At 39.6% G+C, this 21,655-nt stretch overlaps 1 protein-coding gene across 17 annotated transcripts in view; it reads left to right on the top strand.

Annotated features, from left to right (window-relative positions):
* Positions 1-21,655, top strand: part of DTNA (dystrobrevin alpha) — a 317,537-nt gene that overhangs the window by 230,150 nt on the left and 65,732 nt on the right. For 8 of the 17 annotated variants that reach the window (XM_055559513.1, XM_055559515.1, XM_055559512.1 and 5 more), the window contains exons 8-11: positions 1,470-1,575; positions 3,898-4,064; positions 6,632-6,756; positions 12,611-12,694. In XM_055559513.1, coding sequence (XP_055415488.1) covers positions 1,470-1,575; positions 3,898-4,064; positions 6,632-6,756; positions 12,611-12,694 — 482 coding nt within the window. Of the gene's footprint in view, positions 1-1,469; positions 1,576-3,897; positions 4,065-6,631; positions 6,757-12,610; positions 12,695-13,004; positions 13,503-14,054; positions 14,354-14,423; positions 14,514-21,655 lie in introns of those variants that run through there. The other 9 variants (XM_055559506.1, XM_055559505.1, XM_055559509.1 and 6 more) reach the window with 3 other exon arrangements.

Here is a 21,655-nt window from a genome sequence, read left to right as displayed (position 1 = left end):
TAAAAGTATTAACAATAATAATGTGAACAACAATCCTATAAAAGCTTAAGCTATGTAGTATTATGAGGTGTGTGTATGCATAGCTGCTCAGTCCTCTCCGACTCTTTGCAACCCTTTGAACTGTAGCCCACCAGGCTCCCCAGTCCATGGGATTCTCCAGGCAAGAATACTAGAGTGGGTTGCCACATCCTCCTCCAGGGAATGTTCCCCACACAGTAATGGAACCCGCATTTCCTGTGTCTCCTGTATTGCAGGAGGATTCTTTACTCACTGAGCCATCAGGGAAGCCCAGTATTTTGAGGTAAATAACTAAATATATCTACCAATAAAAACATTAATAAAAGGAGACCAAAATAGTTATTTTTTAAATTACAAAGACAAGTGTAAGATTTAAGCCTTGAAAATTTATTATAGCCCTTCATAAAACTATCCCATCCACCTTGATATTCTAATTCAGATTTTTAAGTAAAATAGATACTTTGCATGTAAATTTTTTGTCACTCATACTACTAAAATTTCATGTATTAGTAGAACTTCTTTGGAGAAGCAAGTGGCAACCCACTCCAGTATTCTTGCCTGTAGAATCCAGTGGACAGAGGAACCTGGCAGGGAACAGTCCATGGGGTTGCAAAGAACCGGACACGATTGAGCAACTGAACAACAAGCTTTACAAAGCTGTATGTCCCTGGACTCCAAGTTCCTCTGCCAGCATTCCTGAAGCATTCTGTGAAATTTAGTGATTCTAGACCTGAAGCAATCAGGGAGTCTTTTTTTTTCCCTCCCCGCCCCCGCAAAATAGAACTTCTTTTGTCATTTTGAAAGAAACTTATGGATAAGATACATTTCTTTTCTACATCAGAAAAGTCCAGGATAATGACCCAGAAGCCAAGTGAATTGTGATAAAAAAAAAAAATACATATAAATAAAGGCGAGAAGAGATTTTTTTTTTTTTTCCTTTAAACCCTTCTAACAGGGAGGGGAAAGCTCCCTCCAAACAAGATTTACTCCTAATCTTGTAAAGCAGAACCATTCACATTAGCCACAAAATATTTAGTTTTTATGGAAGTTGAAGAGGTTAGCTGTTCTACACATTTAGAAGACTGACTGATTTGAAAATTGTAGAGCCTGCTATGATGTACTAGTGGGTAAAATTTTATGATGAATGCCTAGTCCCCAGTTTTGCTCATCATTTTCATCCTGTCCCTCGTGTATGAAAAATGACCCTCTCGAAATTGTTTTCCTCCTTGTGATAATATTGACTCAACCTCAGTAGAGATAATCCAGTCCTGTGTAGGCTCAACTATGAAAAGCAATTAATGTTTTCAATTCAGAACTAGTTTCGAGCTCTCTTTTTTTGTGTACTAGGGGTTAATTGAATGTCTTGTTTCTTCCATCTCAAATGATATTTACATAGCAGGTAAGTTAAGATTATTCTCGGTTCTAAATTTTTGTGGGGTTTTTTGATGCAGAAAAAAGTCACCTTAAATGGTTTCTTGGACACGCTTATGTCAGATCCTCCCCCGCAGTGCCTGGTCTGGCTGCCCCTTCTGCATCGACTGGCAAATGTAGAAAACGGTGAGTAGTTACTACTGAGCTAAGGCAATTTGTTTAACCCTTCTTTTAACTTGAAGTAACATAATTGATTTACAATGTGTTAGTTTCATGTGTACAGCAAAGTGATTCAGGTGTGTGTGTGTATATATATATATATATATAGTTTTCATATTCTTTTCCTTTGTAGATTATTACAGAATATTGGGTTTGGCTCCCTGTGCTGTATGTAGGTCCATGTTGATTATCTGTTTTATATATAGGAGTGTATATATGTTAATCCCAAACGCCTAAGGCAATTACTGAAATTAGGCTATCAAGTCTATAGTTATTAAGCCACCATCATTGTTTTAGGAGATCTGTTTAGTAGTTCTGATTTTTAATAGAACTGACCTCTCTCCCTGATCAGCAAGGCCCTATCAGCACACTGCAAAGTTACGACGGTCCATTCTAAAAACTTATTAAATATCACAATCTACCTCTCAGTTACAAGTAAGATGTGGCTTTAAAACTTCCTATAACTGAAGAAGAACCTCAATAAGGAATGTGACATTTTCTAGTATTTGTTTTAGGTGTGAACTTCCACTGTGGGCATACCTGGCATTGACTCTTTCTTCCTAAGCACTTGAGCATGAATAGGTGGAGGAGATGGGGAAAAAAACTGGATGGTAGCACCTTGCTAAGCTTTAGTCATATGCTCCAAATTGTAAGCTCCCAATGGCTGTAGTTAGGCAAAAGAAATGAGTAATGTAACTTTTGTCATGTGCTTTTATTTTTATAAAAGCAAGTATTTCTATGATAAAAGTAATTACTATTGGCATATCCAAACTTGAATATGAAATACAGTTCAGAACAAGGTTTAAAGAAATTTAAACAGGGAACAATTCAATGCCTCCATCTGCTCTTTAGATATTCTCATTTATTGTTTAATTTAACTCTGGGAATTCTCCAGCCTTAAATAGAAAATAATTTATCCCCTATCTCTTACTAGAATCTTCTACACATTTCTTTAATTTGGGGTTAAAGTTAGCTTAACTTTAAATTCCCATTTAGAACACTTGGTGTCTACACTTATTATCTCTCTTAGTTCAGGTTATAAATTTATTCTGTTTTGCTCATAGAGAAGATTTAAAGAAAGATCTCACTAGATTCCCTGTAATCACTACCAATCATAGGTTTTTTTATGCTTCTTGTTCATCTGCTAGAGCAAAGAGCAGTCAAGATCCAGATCATGTGGGGTGAATTCATATTACTGTTTGCAGTCTGAGAACTAGTCATTCTCCAATTATAAAGTTGTAATTTCATGCCTCCTCTCAGTATTTCCTGTTGCAGGAAATGAGTTCTTTAGACCATGTCCCAGAAGAGTTGTCCCTAAATTCAGGTCTTTCCCAAGAGCCAGAAAAGGAGGATATAATACTGGTTCAGAAGACAGTGTGTTCAAAATTTGGTTATGTCTTTGTTTCTACAGTTTACTTTTCATCTTTATTTTATTTATTTTTTGCATTATTTTCCCTGGCTGGTTAGCCAGAGAGTAACTTCGCCAAAGGCAAGAATTGTTCTTGTTGTTGTTAGTATCTTTAACTCATAACATGCAATTACTTGGATCTGATCGTTTGTTAGCTTCGAATCTCATACCTTGCCTGCTTTGTAACTCAAATTTCCTGCCAGAGAAAGTGTCTCTTGAACTATCTGAATTAGAATTGAATTCAGATAATTTGTCCATCTCTTTGGGCCCCTATCGATCTACCTCTCAGAAAATTTTTTAAAAATCTGTTTATTAAATGAAGACAATGTCACTCATTAAATAAGCCCATTAGCTACTCTATTTTTTAAAAAAATAACTGAATATTCTCATCGTCCAGTTTTTCTACTCTCCTCCCATCTCTTCTTTTTTCTTCCTCTTGTTTTCCATTTCTCTAATATATGCTCTCTACCCACTACCCACTGGATGAACCCATCTGTGTTCATCCATTGTGCTTCTGAGTTTTCAGTGAGCTGCGCTGGTCTCCTGGAGACAGAGAGCATCTGGGGGGAAAGGCAAGCCAGTTTGGGTCATTTACATTCTTGTAGGGTAAGGGATGGGAGTAAGAGGAGTAAACAGCATTACAGAGATGTGCTGTTAAAAGACCCCGTCTCCTCCAGCCCACTTGATTTCTCCCACCCCCACACACATGCTGGAAAAGAGTCGTGAGAGTCTAGGAATAAAGGTAATGCTTCTCTCAGACCAAGCTATCGTCAGAAGTCTTGTTATTCAGCAGAAAAACGCAATTCTTGTTGGGCTGTCTTTTTCGTTCTTCTGACTGATTCTGGTTTCCTTGTCCTTTTCCCCGTTGGCGCGCCCGTCAGTCTTCCACCCGGTGGAGTGCTCCTACTGCCACAGTGAGAGCATGCTGGGCTTTCGCTACCGATGCCAACAGTGTCACAACTACCAGCTCTGCCAAGACTGCTTCTGGAGGGGGCATGCCGGCGGTTCCCATAGCAACCAGCACCAAATGAAGGAGTACACGTCCTGGGTAAGTGGGGTGTGTGAGTGTCGTCCAGAACACAAGGGAACAGCAAGAGAACCAGGGGGCACACTTACCTTCTACTCTCACACTCCTTCCTTCCCCTCCCACTGCTCCTCTTACGGGGTTACCTGTTGAGTCTGAACCCAAAGTAGCTTCCTAAGACAACGTATAAGAACACTCCAATGATATTACTTCTTGGTATACAGATAATTCTGTATCCATTTAGGTGACAGCCTTCTGGAACATAATCTCCTTTTCACAGTAAGTGAAGGTTCTTTTCAATTTGGGGTGGGGTTGTGGGCATTGCCTAAAAAGCATTGTTAGTTCCTTTTTTCTTTCTGGAGTTCCTTAAGGGCGTGACTGGAATGTGAAGGAAAGACATGAGAGCATGAGGGTTTAATGATGCTGTTTCATGTTATTTGTTTATTTATTTTTTGGAAGAAGGGAAAGATTGTGGTTATATTAGAAAATCATCTTTTCATGAATAGTGCACGTGACTAACTTGCTGGAGGTGATATGTGATACTAACATGCTGCAGGTAACCTGTCCTTGTGATGAACGTATTCTGATCCTTAGTATGATAATCTCCAGGTTCATCCATGTTGCTGCAAATGGCATTTTATTCTTTTTCATGGCTGAGTACTAAGAATATGCATTTTAAATCAGAATGTTCTTTTTGAGGAATTATTATTAGGAACTGATATTCAGTGCAAATATATTAATTGTTTAGCACATGTTGTAATCTGAGTTCAAATAAGAATTCTTCACTAAGGCATTGTATACTGAGGATTTATTCCAGTTCAAATGCCACCTGTTACTATTGGCTACATCACCTGCTGAGAACTGATATGCTAGCACAGGACACGAGGGCAAAGGAGCTCCAGTGTTTATGGGGTGAAGAAATACAATTTAGTATAGACGGTAGGAGAAAATTTTCTTATTGACAGCATATTACCAGTTTTCAAATGTTGTTGTTTAGTCACTAAGTCGTGTCTAACTCTTTCGTGACCCCCTGGACTGTAGCCCGCCAGGCTCCTCTGTCCAGGCAAGAATACTGGATTGGGTTGCCATTTCCTTCTCCAGGGTATCTTCCCAGACCAGAGATCGAACCTGCATCTCCTGCACTGCAGGCGGATTCTTTACCACTGAGCCACCTGAGAAGCCCAGTGTGTTCTATCTCAAATCCTAGAGAGCTGGTGTTTGAAGACTAACCCTTTTTTAATTGTTTGTGTGTGTGTGTGTGTGTGTGTGTGTGTGTGTAAATGCTGAAGTTAAATAAGGAGCCTTTTCCTTGGAAGTTGTGGACTCTGCAGTTATACGATAGGACAATGTCTTTACAGAGTAAAATAGAACTCCTCACGAGGACAAAGGAGCTCCAGTGTTTATGGGGTGAAGAGCTGTTGTTACTGCTGTTCCAAGTGTTCTAAGAATTCTGTCTCCTAGCCAAAGTCAAAGAGGGATTTTGTGGATGGTGCTGCCATGACTTAGCTTTTAAATAATGAGGCTGAAAGTCACTTCCTTAGATTGCCAGTTGTGCACTCTGTGTGTCAAAGAAAGTGACAAAATTATAAATCTCTTCTCACTGAAAGAAAAATTGGCATACAGATTTATTATATGTGGTGGACTATTTTTGATCATCTTGGCTGTGAAATATTAAACATTCCACTGGGCTAAATGAAAAAGAAATAGTTCTCTGGAAAGAACATGAACTTTAAATTCTGAAGACCCAGGCTGAAGTTCTGCTCTTCCTTCTAATTGGATGTATCCAGCCGCACCTGAAAATCTTGCTTCTGGATTCCTGCAAAACTGCCCACTCCTCTCCTGCCTTCCACTCCCATCCCTCTCAAACCATTGTCTGTTCTTAAGGAGAAGCAATCCTTCTAGAATCAGGTCACCTCTGAGATTTAAGTTGTTCATTGTCTCCCTCTGCATCTGAGATAAAGACCACAGTCCTGGATGTGGTATATAGGACTTCAGTGGTCTGCCTCCTGCTTTCCCTCTCCAGAACTAGATCTCCTGGCCTTCCTCCTTCTGGATACCTTCCAGTCCCCTGAATTTTGTCAGAAGGACACCTGCTGTTCATTAAATCCCAGCTCGGATGTTCTGACCCCAATGACTGCTTCCATTCTCACAGCATTTGCTGACACTGTGCAGCCAGCGCCAGGTACCCTGGTGGCTAATTCCAAGCATTCTGGTTCCAGCAATGAGCCAACTCCTTGACTTGGAGTAAATTCTCAAAGAAGAATCCCTGAATGAATAAATGAATATATATCATGGAAGGGCTTCCAGGTGGCACTAGTGGTAAAGATTACCCGCCTGCCAGGGCAGAAGACTCGGGTTCGATCCCTGGGTTGGGAAGATCCCCTGGAGGAGGTCATGGCAACCTACTCCAGTATTCTTGCCTGGAGAATCCCAAAGACAGAGGAGCCTGGTGAGCTAGAGTCCATGGGGTCGCAAAGAGTCAGACACGACTAAAGCAGCTTAGCACATGGCATAGTATGAAAGCAAATCATCTGATAAAATGTTATGTAAGTGTTGATTGTTAACACTTGAACCTTTGTTCTTCCTTCCAGAAATCACCTGCCAAGAAGCTAACCAATGCGTTAAGCAAGTCTCTGAGCTGTGCTTCCAGCCGTGAGCCCTTGCACCCCATGTTCCCTGACCAGCCTGAGAAACCACTCAACTTGGCCCACATCGTGTGAGTATCTGCCCTACACACTGAGAGACAGCTCTTCATTGACACGTGTGCAGACCCATACAAAGACAATTTCCTATCAGTTGTCAGGGACTGAGTTTTAGATTTTATTTTCTTAAAGAAGAATGAAAATCAGGTGATTATATATATATATATATATATATATTCTTTTTGTTTTCATGAAGAGGTATACAATACTTCTGCCCGGAAGTACAAGAATGCAGTGCCATATAATTCACCTCGAAGTGGAAAATATTCAAAAATTTTATAGTTATAAAATACAGATGTTAGTGGAGTTTACACAATTGGACATTAATAATCAATGGAATTACCATGATCAGCCAATAGTAAAGCATCCTGTACCTTAATATCATGTGTGCTTTGAGCCCCTAATCCAGAAGCCCACTGTCTGCTTTCTCTGCAGAGCCAGTCATCTTAAAGATGCCAGCAAAGATGGAAATTATTGCTGTGGTTACTGTTTTCTCCCAAGTTACATAACTTTAGAAGAATCATGGCCTGTGTAAGGGAGGGTTGAAGTGGAGGGATTGTTGGGGAAATTCAACAGACGATCCAAAAACGGACTTAAAAAAATTTCTCCAAAGTGTATGTGAGTTTGAGTAGCAGAGGGAATAGGGTCAGGGAATGGTGCTACCACCCACCTCTTCTATCTCCCAAAAGCCCCTCCCCCTGGGGCCCTCTCTCAGGTCTGGGTGGCTCAGAAAACAGGAGGTTCAGGCAGAAGAAAGTATTTCTTTCTTGGTGATGTCTTGGGCTCAGAAGAATAAAGAAGTTCATTAGCTATTTTGGGGCTACAGTTAGGAATTGTGTAGTCACAGGGGCCTGAGGAAGCCTCTAGAACAGGCAGTTCCTCTCCTGAACTGAATTTTGTTTTGTGCAGTTCAGCACAACCTTTTGTACTGCAGGGCTCATGTTTGCCTGTTGACATCAAGAGGTGGGCTGATGAGACCTCTGAATGTTAGGAATCCACCAAGACAAGGTTATGCGTCAGGTGACTGAGAGCATGGCCCCTTAGAGGCATTGTGGTGGACCGCAGAGCCTTAGGAAGGCAGTGACTCTTTCCCTGATGGACCTAAACAGATCCTAACAAACAACTGTGCTGAGCATGTCTGAGAGATTTGTATAAATCCCATGGGCTTTGTTTGGTTTACTTCTGTGTGCACTCTGAGGATTCGTTGTCCCCAGCAATCCGCACAGTCTGGAAGCATCCAAAAACTAATGTAAACTGGTTCTGTAGAATGTGGTTGACTTATTTTTGGAAATTTTTCTCCTAAAAATAAGCCTTAAAGTAAACCAGAGGTAGAAAAAGCTGGAAAGTATCCCAAAGGACCAACCACTTGCAGAGAGTGATCTCATGCAAGCTGTTCTAAAGTCTTGACTTACTTCCCCATAGCCGGGGACAGTCACTTAGCTGTCCATGAATGAACAAAAACTGAGAGTAAGTTTGGGCTGTCTGGCTGAGCCACAGAGTCACTTGCTATCAGGCCTCCTTGGGGTTACCCGTCAAAAAAGCAGCATTCAATCCGAGCTGATGGCTGTGGGATAGATACTTAGAGGGTGGACAGCCTGGCTCCAAGAGCTTTGCAGCAGATGGAATGAGGATGAGGCCTCCCACCTGGAGACAGAATTAAGAAATGAGGCCACGTGTGTGAGTAAAGCCAGCCTCACGTCAGTCACACTGGGCTCTGTGCCCAGTCAGCGCTCAAGATTGAGAGTGTGTGTGGGTGTGTGTGGGTGTGAGAGTTAGTTGACCAATGAGTAAAAATGTTTTAACTTTCATTTATATTGGCAATATGATCTGATATGTTATTCACTGAACTGAGGGCATCAGCTACACAATTTGGATTCCATGGAGAGTTTCAGGATTCCCCTAAAATTCTACATGAAATGTGCCTTCTTCTGCTAAAAGTCCCATATATTTAACTAGATGATTAAAACAGTCCTTGAATCCAAACACTGATCTGTACTCATTGATGTTTCCATGGTGAATGTCAGTTTTAAAGGACAAATTGAGATGCCTTCTTATACAGTAGTTAGTGTATCAGTTTCATAAAAGACAAATTGTATGAAATATTTAATTGTTGAAATAACACACAAGAAATTCCAGATGTACAATATCCAATTGATATTAGAACAGGTTTGTTCCTATTATTTTAGCTTTAGACATTTTTATAATTATTATTCCCCAGATGTTATTTCCCTGAATAGATATTCATGTTCTTTTTTATATGGATGGGGATATCTAAGACTTCTAATCTGAAAATATACTGTTCATTTAGCTATTCTAAATCATCATAGGCATGTAAAAGCCACTTAAGTGGTGATATTTTGGTGTTTTGGCATTTGTTCTTAGCTATTGTATTGCTTGTAAATGTTATCATGATTAACTGTCTCTATTCTATTCAATTCTTTTGCTGCCAAAAGAGATACTTGGTAAGTAGTTCAATAATCTTCAGTGCACTTATAAAGACTTATAAAATTATAAGTGGTTATGAGACACAAAACAAGTGAGAGACAAGAGGCTAGTTTAAAACTAATTCTGCCTTTAAGCTGAGCACTTTCATTTTATGAAAAGAATGCCAATTATATAAAAATGTCCTTTGCAAACATCTTGTCCAGAAAGAAAACTTTGCTCTAGGCCTCTGTGACTTTTTCTGGAGCTATTTCTTTTTCAAAAGACTAAACATATTTAAAATTCTTAACTGTGACCCATTTGTTAGATAAAGTAACTTGCCATGTGATTGTAGAGGAAATATGTCCCTTTGAAAACTGCTATTTGGTGCCAAGGTTAGCCCAAGTCCCAGGTTCAACATTTTCATGATGAACCTTACACATAAGGCCATTTACTTGTTGTTGTTCAGTTACTAAGTCATGTCTGACTCTGCGACCCCATGGACTGCAGCATGCCCAGCTCCTGTGTCCTCCACTATCTCCCAGAGTTTACTCAAATTCTTGTCCAGTGATCCTATCTAAGCATCTCATCCTCTGTCGTCCCCTTCTTCTCCTGCCCTCAGTCTTTCCCAGCATCAGGATCTTTTCCAGTGAGTCAGCTCTTCCCAGCAGGTGGCCAGAGTATTGGAGTTTCAGCTTTAGCATCTGTCCTTCCACTGAATATTCAGGGTTGATTTCCTTTAGAACTGACTGTCTGATCCACCTTGCTGTCCAAGAGACTCCCAAGAGTCTTCTCCAGCACCACAATTCAAAAGTGTCACTTCTTCAACTCTAGGCCTTCTTTATGGTCCAACTCTCACATCCAGGAATGACTATTGGAAAAACCATAGCTTTGACTATATAGACCTGTGTTAGCAAAGTGATGTTTCTGCTTTTTAATTTGCTCTCTAGGCTTGTCATACACAGTGTATTAAAGAGCAAAAACTAAGGAACTGCAAATTCAGCTTTGTGGTGACCAGGTTCAATAGAGTAAATGTACCAGGCCACTTAGAAAGCATTCCAGATCCTCTTGTTTTCTCATTTCCTAGAGAGAGAACAAGATGGAGATATTTATAAAGAGGCAAAAGAAAACCAGAAATGTCAACCTGATTTTTTTCCACTTTTTTCAAAGTTAAAATGAAAATATTTCATTCTGCTTAGTGCTTTAAAATCTGATCTAACCTAACCTTTCAAAATTCCCAGAGCACGTTTGTTTGAAATTAACATCCTTCTTATAAAGTGAAAGCGTACTGCTCAAAGCAGAATTAGCTTTAAACTAGTCTCAGGTATTAGACATATCCTAGATAAGTAGTATAAAACAATAAGTTTTCAGAATTTTGGCTAATATGTCTGAGTAGATTCAATAATAATCCTGCTATTTAGACCTCACCAAACATAGAATGTGTCTTTAAAAAAATTCAAGAACACGGTTTAGCACCAGGTACTGGGAACCTAAAGTTTCAATGAATTTTTACATTTTGTGCTGACATTTTAAAACCTGCCATGTGTCATGTCCATTCTCATAAATACATTGGGACAAACATGTCTACTTTTTTCCTATAAATCTCTTCATTTTAGAATCCAAACTAATTCCTGTTTCCTAAGATAAAAATTAAACCTTCACCAATTTGACTCTTGATCGAGTCAACACAAATCAATTCTATAGGCTACTGTATTCATGTTTCATCTTTAAAAAAATTCTGTACTGTCAAACTCACATGTAGCATTGTAGTGAAATCAAAATTTCCTGACTCAGAACACCACCCTGCCCTGTCACCCAGCTTCTGAACTCTCATGATACCTTCTCATCATACGATGGAACACCTAAATCTAAAATGAGACTAAAAACTGCTTGGAGATGAGGCAGCGATCTTAGCTCTATCATTTTACCTGAACTAAGACCTCACTGATAGGGAAAGAATAACAAGGTGAGGTGCAAATTAAGATGGGATGACAGATGTGATGCAGTTGATGTTTAGGCTTGTGGGCAATTCTGAGGAATATTGAACCCTATTTTCTTCCTCTAATAAATATAGGGAAAAAAAGTGTTTATGGGCTGCCTTGCACTGTATGTCCAGATAACAGAAAGTCAGTAAATCCCTGTGGTGCTTAGTTGCATCTTCCCTTAGAACAAAGGTCAAAGAAGGTGCAATATGATTTTGCAGCTGGGACCTTACAGACAGGGAGTATCAGGAGAGGGCCATCATCATGTGGAACACAGGATGAAGTTTTGTAGAATCCTCCTTTTTCCAAGAAGATTTGGAGTCTGATTATCCTCAAATTTTCTGGGCTTCTCTTTTTAGAAGGCAGTACATGTATGCTCAGTCACTACTCAGTCATGTGCGACTCTTTGAGACCTTGTGGACTGCAGCCCACCAGGCTCCTCTGTCCATGGGATTTTCCAGGCAAAAAAACTGGAGTGGGTTGCCATTGCTTTCCAAGGGATCTTCTGACCCAGGGATTGAAACTGCATCTCCTGCTTTGGTGAGAGCTTCCCTGGTGGCTCAGCTGGAAAAGAATCTGCCTGCAATGCAGGAGAACTGGGTTCGATCCCTGGGTTGGGAAGATTCTCCTGGAGAAGGGAATGGCAACCCACTCCATTATTCTTGCCTGGAGAATCCCATGGACAGAGGAGCCTGGCAGGGCTACAGTCCATGGGGTCACAAAGAGTCAGACATAACTGAGCAACTAAGCACACTCCTGAGTTAGCAGGCACATTCTTTATCACTGAACCACCTGGGAAACCCATTTAGAAGGCAGTTGGCTGCCTCAAAATCCTCACTCCATCCAAGAATATGACTCTACAACAAGGCTCAAAACTCAAGAATAAATATTCCTGTGGCATCCAGAGATCTTCCCCGCTCAATGTTTAACAGACATTCTGTCTTCTCAAGGAAATTTAAGTTCCCAAAACACTTCAAGAATTGAATTGGAAAATGTAAAAATTCATGTTGATCCTGGGTAAGATAGGAACTGGGCTTCCCAGGTGGCTCAAGTAGTAAAGAACCTGCCTGCCAAGCCAGGAGACAGAAGAAGGTTCAATCCCTGGATCAGGAAGATCCCCTGGAGGAGAGCGTGGCAACCCACTCCAGTGTTCTTGCTGGAAAATCCTGTAGACAGTCCATGGAGTCACCTGCCAATCCAGGAGACATGAGAGACACAGGTTCAATCCCTGGATCAGGAAGATCCCCTGGAGGAGACCGTGGCAACCCACTCCAGTGTTCTTGCTGGAAAATCCTGTAGACAGTCCATGGAGTCGCAAAGAGCCAGACATGACTGAAGTGACTTAGCATGCACACACACAAGATAAGAACTCTGATTTCCCAGCTTCTTTCCTTGAGGGATTGGATAGTTTTAACTTGTGACTTTTACTTGTTTTAACTTTCCATCCACATTGTGCTTTTTTTAGGCCACCCAGACCTGTAACCAGCATGAATGACACCCTGTTCTCCCACTCTGTCCCCTCCTCAGGAAGTCCTTTTATTACCAGGAGGTAAGTTCCAGTCCTATTATAAAACAGACCATCTCTTTGATAATGAGCCTTGATTCTGTGGTGAGAAAAATATTCTCATGTAAGCCAAGAGCAGAAGATTATTATTAGCAACTCGTTTGTAAATATCTGTCACAAAGCATCAATTTCATTCATTTGGATGCTTTTGGAGAGGGCAGGGATGGCTTTGGGGATGAAAGTCACTCCTGGAAACTTGCACTTACAATCTATCCATAGTAAGAATGCACAGTATGTTTAAGTTTTACTTCTAACACGCATGCATTATATCTCATTGAAAAAGTCACTTTTATAGCACCTGGAATGGCCCGTTTAACCTGAGGAATTGGTATCTCAAGATGCAATAAGGAATTATGATGGACATTCTGAAGCATCTCATAACATAAAATTCCAGGTATATAAGAATCTTATTAGTAAATTCTAGAGTTCCTGAGGCTGGAGGCTCAAATCCAAATTTGGACATACAGTTTCTACATAAGTAATTCATGGATAAGAACAAGAACTTTAAAAAAGAGAGAGAGAGAGTGGATACAGATCTCATTTTTGCACAAAGGCCCATTGCCATGTAAGCAAACAGGTGAAGCAGATACTTCTCCTAAAACCAGCACAGTGACTAGGCAGAGGTCAAGACGTACTTCAAGTCATTTGATCAAATATCACAAATAAAGCACCAGGGAATTATTTTAGAAATACAGGGAGAAGGCTCACAGGAAAGCAGGAACAAAGGTGAGGAAAATTGGAATGGGCAAATGAATGAAAGATTTAAAATGCCATTGAGTAGGAAAAAAATTAAAAAACAGCCTCATGCGTTTCAAAAACAGTCATAATCAATGTTTTCCTCCAAGAGTTTCTAAGGCATCAGTTTCCCTGTAATATGCTGGGATGTTCTAGTGAAGATGTGCAGATAGTGAGACTTAGAACACTGCTGATTTTCCCCTTGAGTCCCTGGATTTGCCCGTCATCAGGAACCTGAGATGAAGACGTTCCCCATAATTGTAATTACTGGAATAAACAGAATGTGGTCATTCATGATGTTTCCTTCCTATAAATCCAGCAAGTCTGTAACAAATAGGAATGGGGAGGCAATTGAACGACAGAACATCCACAGTGAAATGCTATGGTTGAAGCCTTCAGTATGTTCCTTTAGCATTCCTTTTCAGAACCACCAGCAAATTCAACCATCTTTTCTAAGAAAACAAAATTACGAACTGTAAAATCTATTAGAAACACAGGCCTGTGCCTCTATGTCAGGAAAGAGATTCTTGTATTAGGAAGCTCTGCATTCTGTGAATGTCCAGCAGAGATAGACCCCATCCTTACTGAAGGTCATTTTATATCATTTCAGCTCGGACGGTGCTTATGGTGGATACGTCTAGATGGATAACATGGCTTCTTCTACTCTAAACTATTCCTATAATACTTTGAGCTGTTCTGCTTCCTCCAGGGTGCATGGTATCCCTTGCACCCAAATGATCCCAAAAGAGGATCATTTCCCTTTTTTCCCATTTTTAGTCCTTCTAGAATGTTCCCTCTGAACCACAAGCACGTTGTTGACAATTTGCAGTTCTTGCTCTCCTCACAGAGGTTGGCCTCTGGTTTCTGTTTTAAGGGTGCTGTTCAATAAAGCTGTGTACACTGAACATCTTTCCTCTCTGAGTGGGCCTTGCTCTGTCCATGGGAGGTTTTAACGAGGTCTCGTTTTTGCATCCCTCAGGTTACCTGAGGGGATAAGTACATCCAGCCCTGTGGCTGAGGAGCATTCACTCATAAAGCTGTATGTAAATCAGCTTGACCACGGCACACGGTCAGTATCCCAGCCCTGAATCACTAATCGTAGAAGTAGTTCCGTAGCTAGACTGCTGGTCCTACGTCATCACTAAAATCCCCCTGTAGTTTGGGGATTTGATGGAAAAACAGGTCTTCTGGGGGTTCATGAGATTCCATTGAGAATTTCCAACTTGAGCTGCACTACTTGGCTCTCTTCTCTCTTTTCCACTTCTCCACTTCTTTTACTGATTTTATGTCTTCATACCGGTATGTATGAGATGTGTATGTGTGAAGAGTACCACATTGGATCTCCTTCTTTGGATGATTCTCTGCTTTGGTACAGTTTGTAAAACCCCAGATGGTGATTCCTTAGACTCTTGTATTAAAGAGGCTCGTGGAATGCTTCCAGCCCTAACTGGATGAGACCAAGACAACATCACATGGCTAGACCATATTGTAGTAAAAGACTTCAGGATTTATATCCTTCTGTCCCACTGGGCTTGGACCAATTTTCCCCCAGGTAAGCAGTCTGATTCCTACTGAAGCAGCAATTTAAAAAAAAAAAAAAGAAAACAATTTCAGACTCTGAGTGCTTAATTTTTATTATTTGATAATGCTGGTGGTGATCGACTGTTGACTTCTTAGCCGTGACCATACACTGAGGTTCATGGAAACCATCATGCCAACTGTGGACATCAGTTAAAGGCACTGATCTCCCAACAACTGGAACAGAACCAAAGAAATACGACCTAGAGCTCAGCCCTCACTCATACCCCATTGTAACTGCCCCTTTGAAAATCTGATAAAACCTAAACAAGCTGAGAGTGGTGCTGGTCAGTGTTAAGGCCACATTAAAAAAGTAAAGAAGTTTGCCATGAGATGTTTTATTTAGTCTGAGTTTTTGGTCTTTGGTATAATGACAGATCTTACAAAGATAAAGCCGAATGAGGATGAACTGAAATCACTACTCCAGAATCCTTGCCACAAACTCTTGGCATTCCTCACCTAGAGTCCTTTACAAGCATACACTTTGATCTTCAAAAGGTGCGAGGGTCTATCTTTGAAGTCTTTTGACATCCTGGTAACCTAACTCACACATATTTATGAGGGTGTAACTTTGGCTACTACCACCATCTGCCCCATCCCCTCTTCTGATATCTATTTCTAGCTACATACTTGATTAACTTTTCCCTTAACTTAAAAAAAAAGAGGGAATTCTCAAAGATACTCTCCCTTAACCCTTTGAAGTCTGTGTGTGTGTATGTAAGAACTCAGTGCTGTTTAGCTGTTAGGTACAGTGTGGATCAAATAATGCAATTCATGAACTAATTCACTTCATTCATTTTCTTGGTCATAACTAGATCCCTAAACCTAGATTATTTTTTTATAAATGCATGAATTTATAAGAAAGGGAAGCGTATTATCACTACTAGGTAAAAAGCTCCAATATATGATGTATGATATATGATAGGGCAGCCGCATTAAACTTACGAAAGACAGCTTGCCATTATGGCAAATGTTATTGCAAGAGCTGACCACAGATTTGGGCCCAAAAGGCCCTTTTTCCCACCTCACTGCCCACAGCCTTGTGCCTCTGAGTATCTGCTCTGTCTCTTTCGGCATCTTGCCCTCTTTATAAAATCTTAATTATCTGCCCAAATCCTTCCCTCATTTATGTGAGAGAGCTAACCAGTCCTTTCTTGTGTAAAATGTTTCACTAATTATGGCTATTATGGCCGTTTCTTCATACAATAAGGACATTCTAAAAGTTTGAATGGTTAGATTCTTTTTTTCAATTTTAGAAACATCTCTTCAATATTTTTGCATATGCAACCTCTAAACTCTTAACTGCTCACAAAAAGAATCAGTTTGGCTATTATGTATACCATCTAGCCAGATCTGATCACTGTCCCAAATGTTAGAGCCTGGCTTATGATTCATAGTGTTGAACACAATCTAACATACTCTTTTCTGGTTTATTTTATTTTCTGGTTTATCATGTTATTTGGTTAATTACTAATACTGTCTCAGGTCCAGGGGTACATATGGGGAAGATAGGCTGCCTACCCACGCATTTCCCAAATCCTGATTCTTTTCAGTGAAATAGCATTTGCGAGTTATTTTTGTTGGTTGACTGATTGGTCAGTTGGTTGATTTGCTTGGATTTTCAACCACAGAAAGGCTAATTCTCTGTGTCCATTTTCATTTTTTCAAATGAAACTTTGCCTTCCCAAAGAGTCTTTACCTAACAATCCAGATTTTTAATCTGATGTATAATATTCAAACTAAACTTGAAGCATTTGTGCTTTGGTAATCAAAAGCGAATAGAAACAAAACTGAGGTACTGAATTCAGCCTTTGCTTCTGAAAATCAGTTTTCTTCATAGTTAATATTTTCTGAGATTAAAGCCTTTTCCTTTTCAGTCAGGAAAGTAGATAAATTTATAAATCAGCATCATAAAAACAGATATACACTTAGAAATCAACCACCTGAAGATTTCTTCTTTCTTTTTGTTCTTTAGGGTCATGTTGTATGAAATTTGAAATAAACACCCTCTGCAAATATTTATCCCATGTAGCTTTCTTTATTCCCAGAGTTCCACTGAGATGCTAGATTTTTTTTCAAACTTGAATTAAACTGGTCTTTGAACTCAACTCTGTTCCCTATACTAAAATGTTAGTGTATAATTAAATATGCAGTCACCTCTTCTTCACTCTTACTAGAGTTGCTTAGTTGCTGTCTGTGTGTGCCCCATACCCAGCAAACATTTTAGGCATCTCTTGGCAAAAATACAATTGATAACGGCTTAATATTATCTGGGGAACACAGTAAATGTAGTGAATCAAATATGACCTAGAATTCTTATTATTTCTTCCATGGTACCTGCTTAAAATGGTCTGACTTTCATGCCAGCCTGAATTGATGACAACTCATTCTCCCACTGAGACGCTGAGCTATTTTTATGCATGTTTGCTGATTTGCATTTGGAAGATATTTTACATTTCACATCAAAGATATTGAAGGCTAGAAAACGAAAGGAAACAAGAGTTGTCAACAAATTATCTCTTGAAAAACCTGACTTGTGGACTCTTTTTTATTGTATTTAAATAAGTTTGATGACCTTGGCATAGTCTGTGTTAATTATAGTGATAAGCAAAATGTTATTCCCAACTGACAGATAAGGAGGAAGCCATGTTTACAAGTCATTCTTCATAACCCCAAACACCAAAAAGTTTATCAATTATTTAAGAATCAATAAAAAAGGAAACATCTGTTCTTAATTTGCCATGGTTCAAATATCATTTTCCATTTAACCAGTGTAATGATAATTATACATAATTTGTTTATATTATATTATTGCTCTATACAAGACTTTTATTTAAATCTTGTTACTTTTATGTTAAATAAAAGAAAAATATTTGGCTACAGCTACTGTAATAACACAGCATAAGCAGAAGTGGTTTTTAAAACTATATGGCAGGTCTAAGCAAAAACCCAAGGAGCATTTGTTTGTGGTTTTGTTACCTAGCTTGTGTGCATGCGTGCTAAGTCACTTCAGTCGTGCCTGACTCTATGCAAGCCTATAGACTGTAGCCCCCCAGGCTCCTCTGTCCTTGGGATTCTCCAGGCAAGAATCCTGGAGTGGGTTGCCATGCTCTCCTCTGGGGGATCTTCCCAACCCAGGGAGCGAACCAAGGTCTCTTAAGACTCCTGCATTGACAGGCAAGTTCTTTACCACTAATGCCACTAGAATACCCAAAATGTTTGCATTTAAGAAAAAATCCTGACATCAGTTGTCATCCTCTGAAACTAAAGGGTGAATTTAAATAAATAAATATGAAATATTTTGAAATCATTCTGTCCTTCCAGAACCCATTATGTCAGAGTCTGTGTGTGTGTGTGTGTGTGTAAAAATTTTTGGAAGAAGAGAATTTATGTTTTTATATGTTCTTTCCCTATACTCCCTATACAGAGTATAAAAAGGAATTGGTGAAAAAATAAGAGAAGTTTTTAGAAAAGAATAATCTAAAGGATTATTTCCAGCCTCTTTTCTTTGAGCAGAACACATGAAATTCAAATTTCACCTGGTCATACCTCCTGGGTATGATTATCCCCACACCTAGTAATGAAAACATGTGTGCAGAAGGAAGTCTTTATACAGTGGCAGGGCCTGGTGAAAAGAAAATAAGGATAATAAGAGAAAGAGGCATGTGTACACACAATCTTAGGAAGGTAGCTTTGCTTCTCCTTGGGATTCATATTAGATAAGATTCATCATCCACTGTCGAAAGGAGCCTAGGGTAGTTTCCAGTTTCAGAGCTAAAAAGGAGGAAGGCATTTAAATTTAAAGATGAGCCATGCAGAAGATGGAGAAGCTCCAAGAGCTAGCAGTACAGAAGAGCCATTGGAACATTTGGAAGCAGTCACTTCTTTAAAAAAATTTTTTTTTTTATTGGAGGATAACTGCTTTACAATGTTATGTTGGTTTCTGCTGTATAGCAATGTGAGATCAGCCATAAGTATGCAGACAATAGCCAGAAAATGGAAGCAACCTAGATGTCCGTCAGCAGATGAATGAATAAAGAAGTTGTGGTATATATATACAATGGAAGACTCATTGGAAAAGACCCTGATGCTGGGAAAGATTGAGGCCAGGAGGAGAAGGGAGCAACAGAGGATCAGATGGTTGGATAGCATCACCAACTCAATGGACATGAGTTTGAGCAAGCTATGGGAGATGGTGAAGGACAGGAAGGCCTGGCATGCTGCAGTCCATGGGGTCACAAAGAGTTGGACACAACTGAGAGCCTGAACAACAAATATGCAATGGAATATTACTCAGCCATAAAAAGGAACAAATTGAGTCAGTCAAAATGAAGTGGATGAACCTAGAGTCTGTTACACAGAGTGAAGTTAAGTCAGAAAGAGAAAAGCAAATATCATATATTAACACATATATATGGAATCACTTCTTGATAAGCCTCTAGGTTCCAGTGCTGCCAGATCCCAGAGGCCACAGTAAATTGGAAGTATCACCAATCTTCTCCAAGCAAAGTGCCAGAGCTACAAAATGAAAGTTTAAACATCAAAATTACTCTATGAAATATCGTGAGGGTACATTGCTTTAAAAAGATCATCAAAACTACTTGATGTCACTACCTTGACAACAATTCAGGAGAAAATTTGTTTCACTTTGCCTCCTTTCTTCAAGCTCCTTGTGAGCTGCAGAAGCTATTCTGGTAAAGATAATTCAGATGAAAATTCTTTATAGACCCAAGTTTTAAGTGAAACCTGCCTCTTTGTCTGCTTTCTCAGTTCTTGATCCATTTCATTTGAGTGCCTTTTTTCCCGTTTGCATCATTCACTTGGCTTCCTCTATATTATTTTTTAAATTTATTTAATTTTCTCTTTTGGTCATGCCACACGGCATGTGGGAATCTTAGTTCCCTGACCGGACATCAAACTCACACCCCCTGCACTGGTAGCAAAGTCTTAACCACTGGACCACCAGGGGAGTCCCTTGGCTTCCTCTATCCATGGTCATAGTTTTGGCCTCCCAGGAATAAATGATGAGGAGAAGAATTCGAGGTACTAGGTAGTATAGAAACCATGTGGACAGTGAGAACCAAAAGTCAGAAATGCTCTTGGCACTAGATGCTAAGAACTGTAGCAAAATAAGATAAATGGTTTATTTCCCCAAACTCATAAATGTAGAGAATGTCATCCCTATATATACCAAGAACTACTTTCCCTAGGGATTCATGTGGGAAAGGAAAGGAACATGAAAGGAATTCAATGATGCCTTTGAACCAGCACTGGCAAGGGCCAAGGCAAAGAAAATGGCAACAAAAACACAAGAGATGTATATGTACATCTGCTAGTCCCTTTGAGGAAGGAAGGGACTGAAAAGAGCAAGGCGGACAGGCAAGTGGAGGCGGGGAAGGAGAGAAGGGCCCAAAGCATTGGAGAGACATAAAGAGTGAGCTATCAAAGGAGAATCTGGGCAACTGCTTGCTTTCTGCTGCCAACCCTGCACCATTGTGATGTCAGCAGGTCTCCTCCAGTGCCCAAGCTTGCCAGTGAGTAAGTGGTAGGACACACCCAGCTTTGTTAACACATCACCTTTCTCCCCTAAGGCATCACCAGAGTAATTTGTAACAAATACATCCTCCTGGTTGATCCTCCCATGTTTCTTTTTCTTTCCTTCTTGCACACTTATCATCAGAGGTTGTGACTGTGTAATTATTAGGCCTTTGATTTAAGGAAATAGCACAATTTCTGGGACTGAAGGTACAAGTAGCATATGTAACAAAGCAGAGACATAGTTTCAATTGGAGGAAAGAATTTTGACTATTTCACAGTGTTTTGAGTGATTTTACAGGGATCTGTCCATGGGTTTTCCAAGCAAGAGTACTGGAGTGGGGTGCTTTCTCCAAATAGGTAGATCTATTTTGTGTTATTTAAAAAAAAAATGTTGAGGGAGATGACTGGGCAGTGGTAGGATTGTAGTTACTGGATAATGAGCGTAGAGGGCTTTGCTGTCTTGGCGGGATGGTGGGAAAACAACTCCAATGGCTTAAAGTGGTTATTTGGCCCTGACAGCATGTTTCATAGTCTTAGAAGCTGAAAATCAATATGCTGTTACAAAAGCTTAGCTTCATCAGAAAAGTAAATTCTCCTAGAGCATTAATTTCGTTTTTAAAGTCAGTTTTGTTTGTGTGCAGTTGTACTTTTTGAGTAATAGGTACAGTCCTGAAAAGCTGAATGAAGTCATATTTAACAAACCCATGACTACCTACTCTATAGTAGATGTTTTTTATAGATAAAATTTGTTTTTAAATTTACCATAAGCCTCACTATTTAAGGCATCCTTGTAGTATATATTATTGTAAATTACAAGAATTCCAGTTATAATATGCATAATTTTAATGTGATATTCATTTATAAATTGCTATATTTTGTGCTCTGTAGTCTGAAAAAGTGGTACTTTGTAGTAAAACCTTAAAACTTTTAATTAAAGTTTTTGAGATTTTTAGTTGCTTTATTTAGCCATTCTTACATTTATGGGCTTCCCTGGTATCTCAGATGATAAAGAATCTACCTGCAATGCAAGAGATCGAACTTGGGTTTGATCCCTGGGTTGGGAAGATCCCCTGAAGAAGGGAATGGCTACCCACT

The sequence above is a fragment of the Bubalus kerabau genome, chromosome 21 (assembly GCF_029407905.1).
Source record: "Bubalus kerabau isolate K-KA32 ecotype Philippines breed swamp buffalo chromosome 21, PCC_UOA_SB_1v2, whole genome shotgun sequence".
NCBI classification, from domain to species: domain Eukaryota; kingdom Metazoa; phylum Chordata; class Mammalia; order Artiodactyla; family Bovidae; genus Bubalus; species Bubalus kerabau.
The sequence above is the reverse complement of the archived record's forward strand: the minus strand, read 5'-3'. Positions and strand labels throughout refer to the sequence as shown.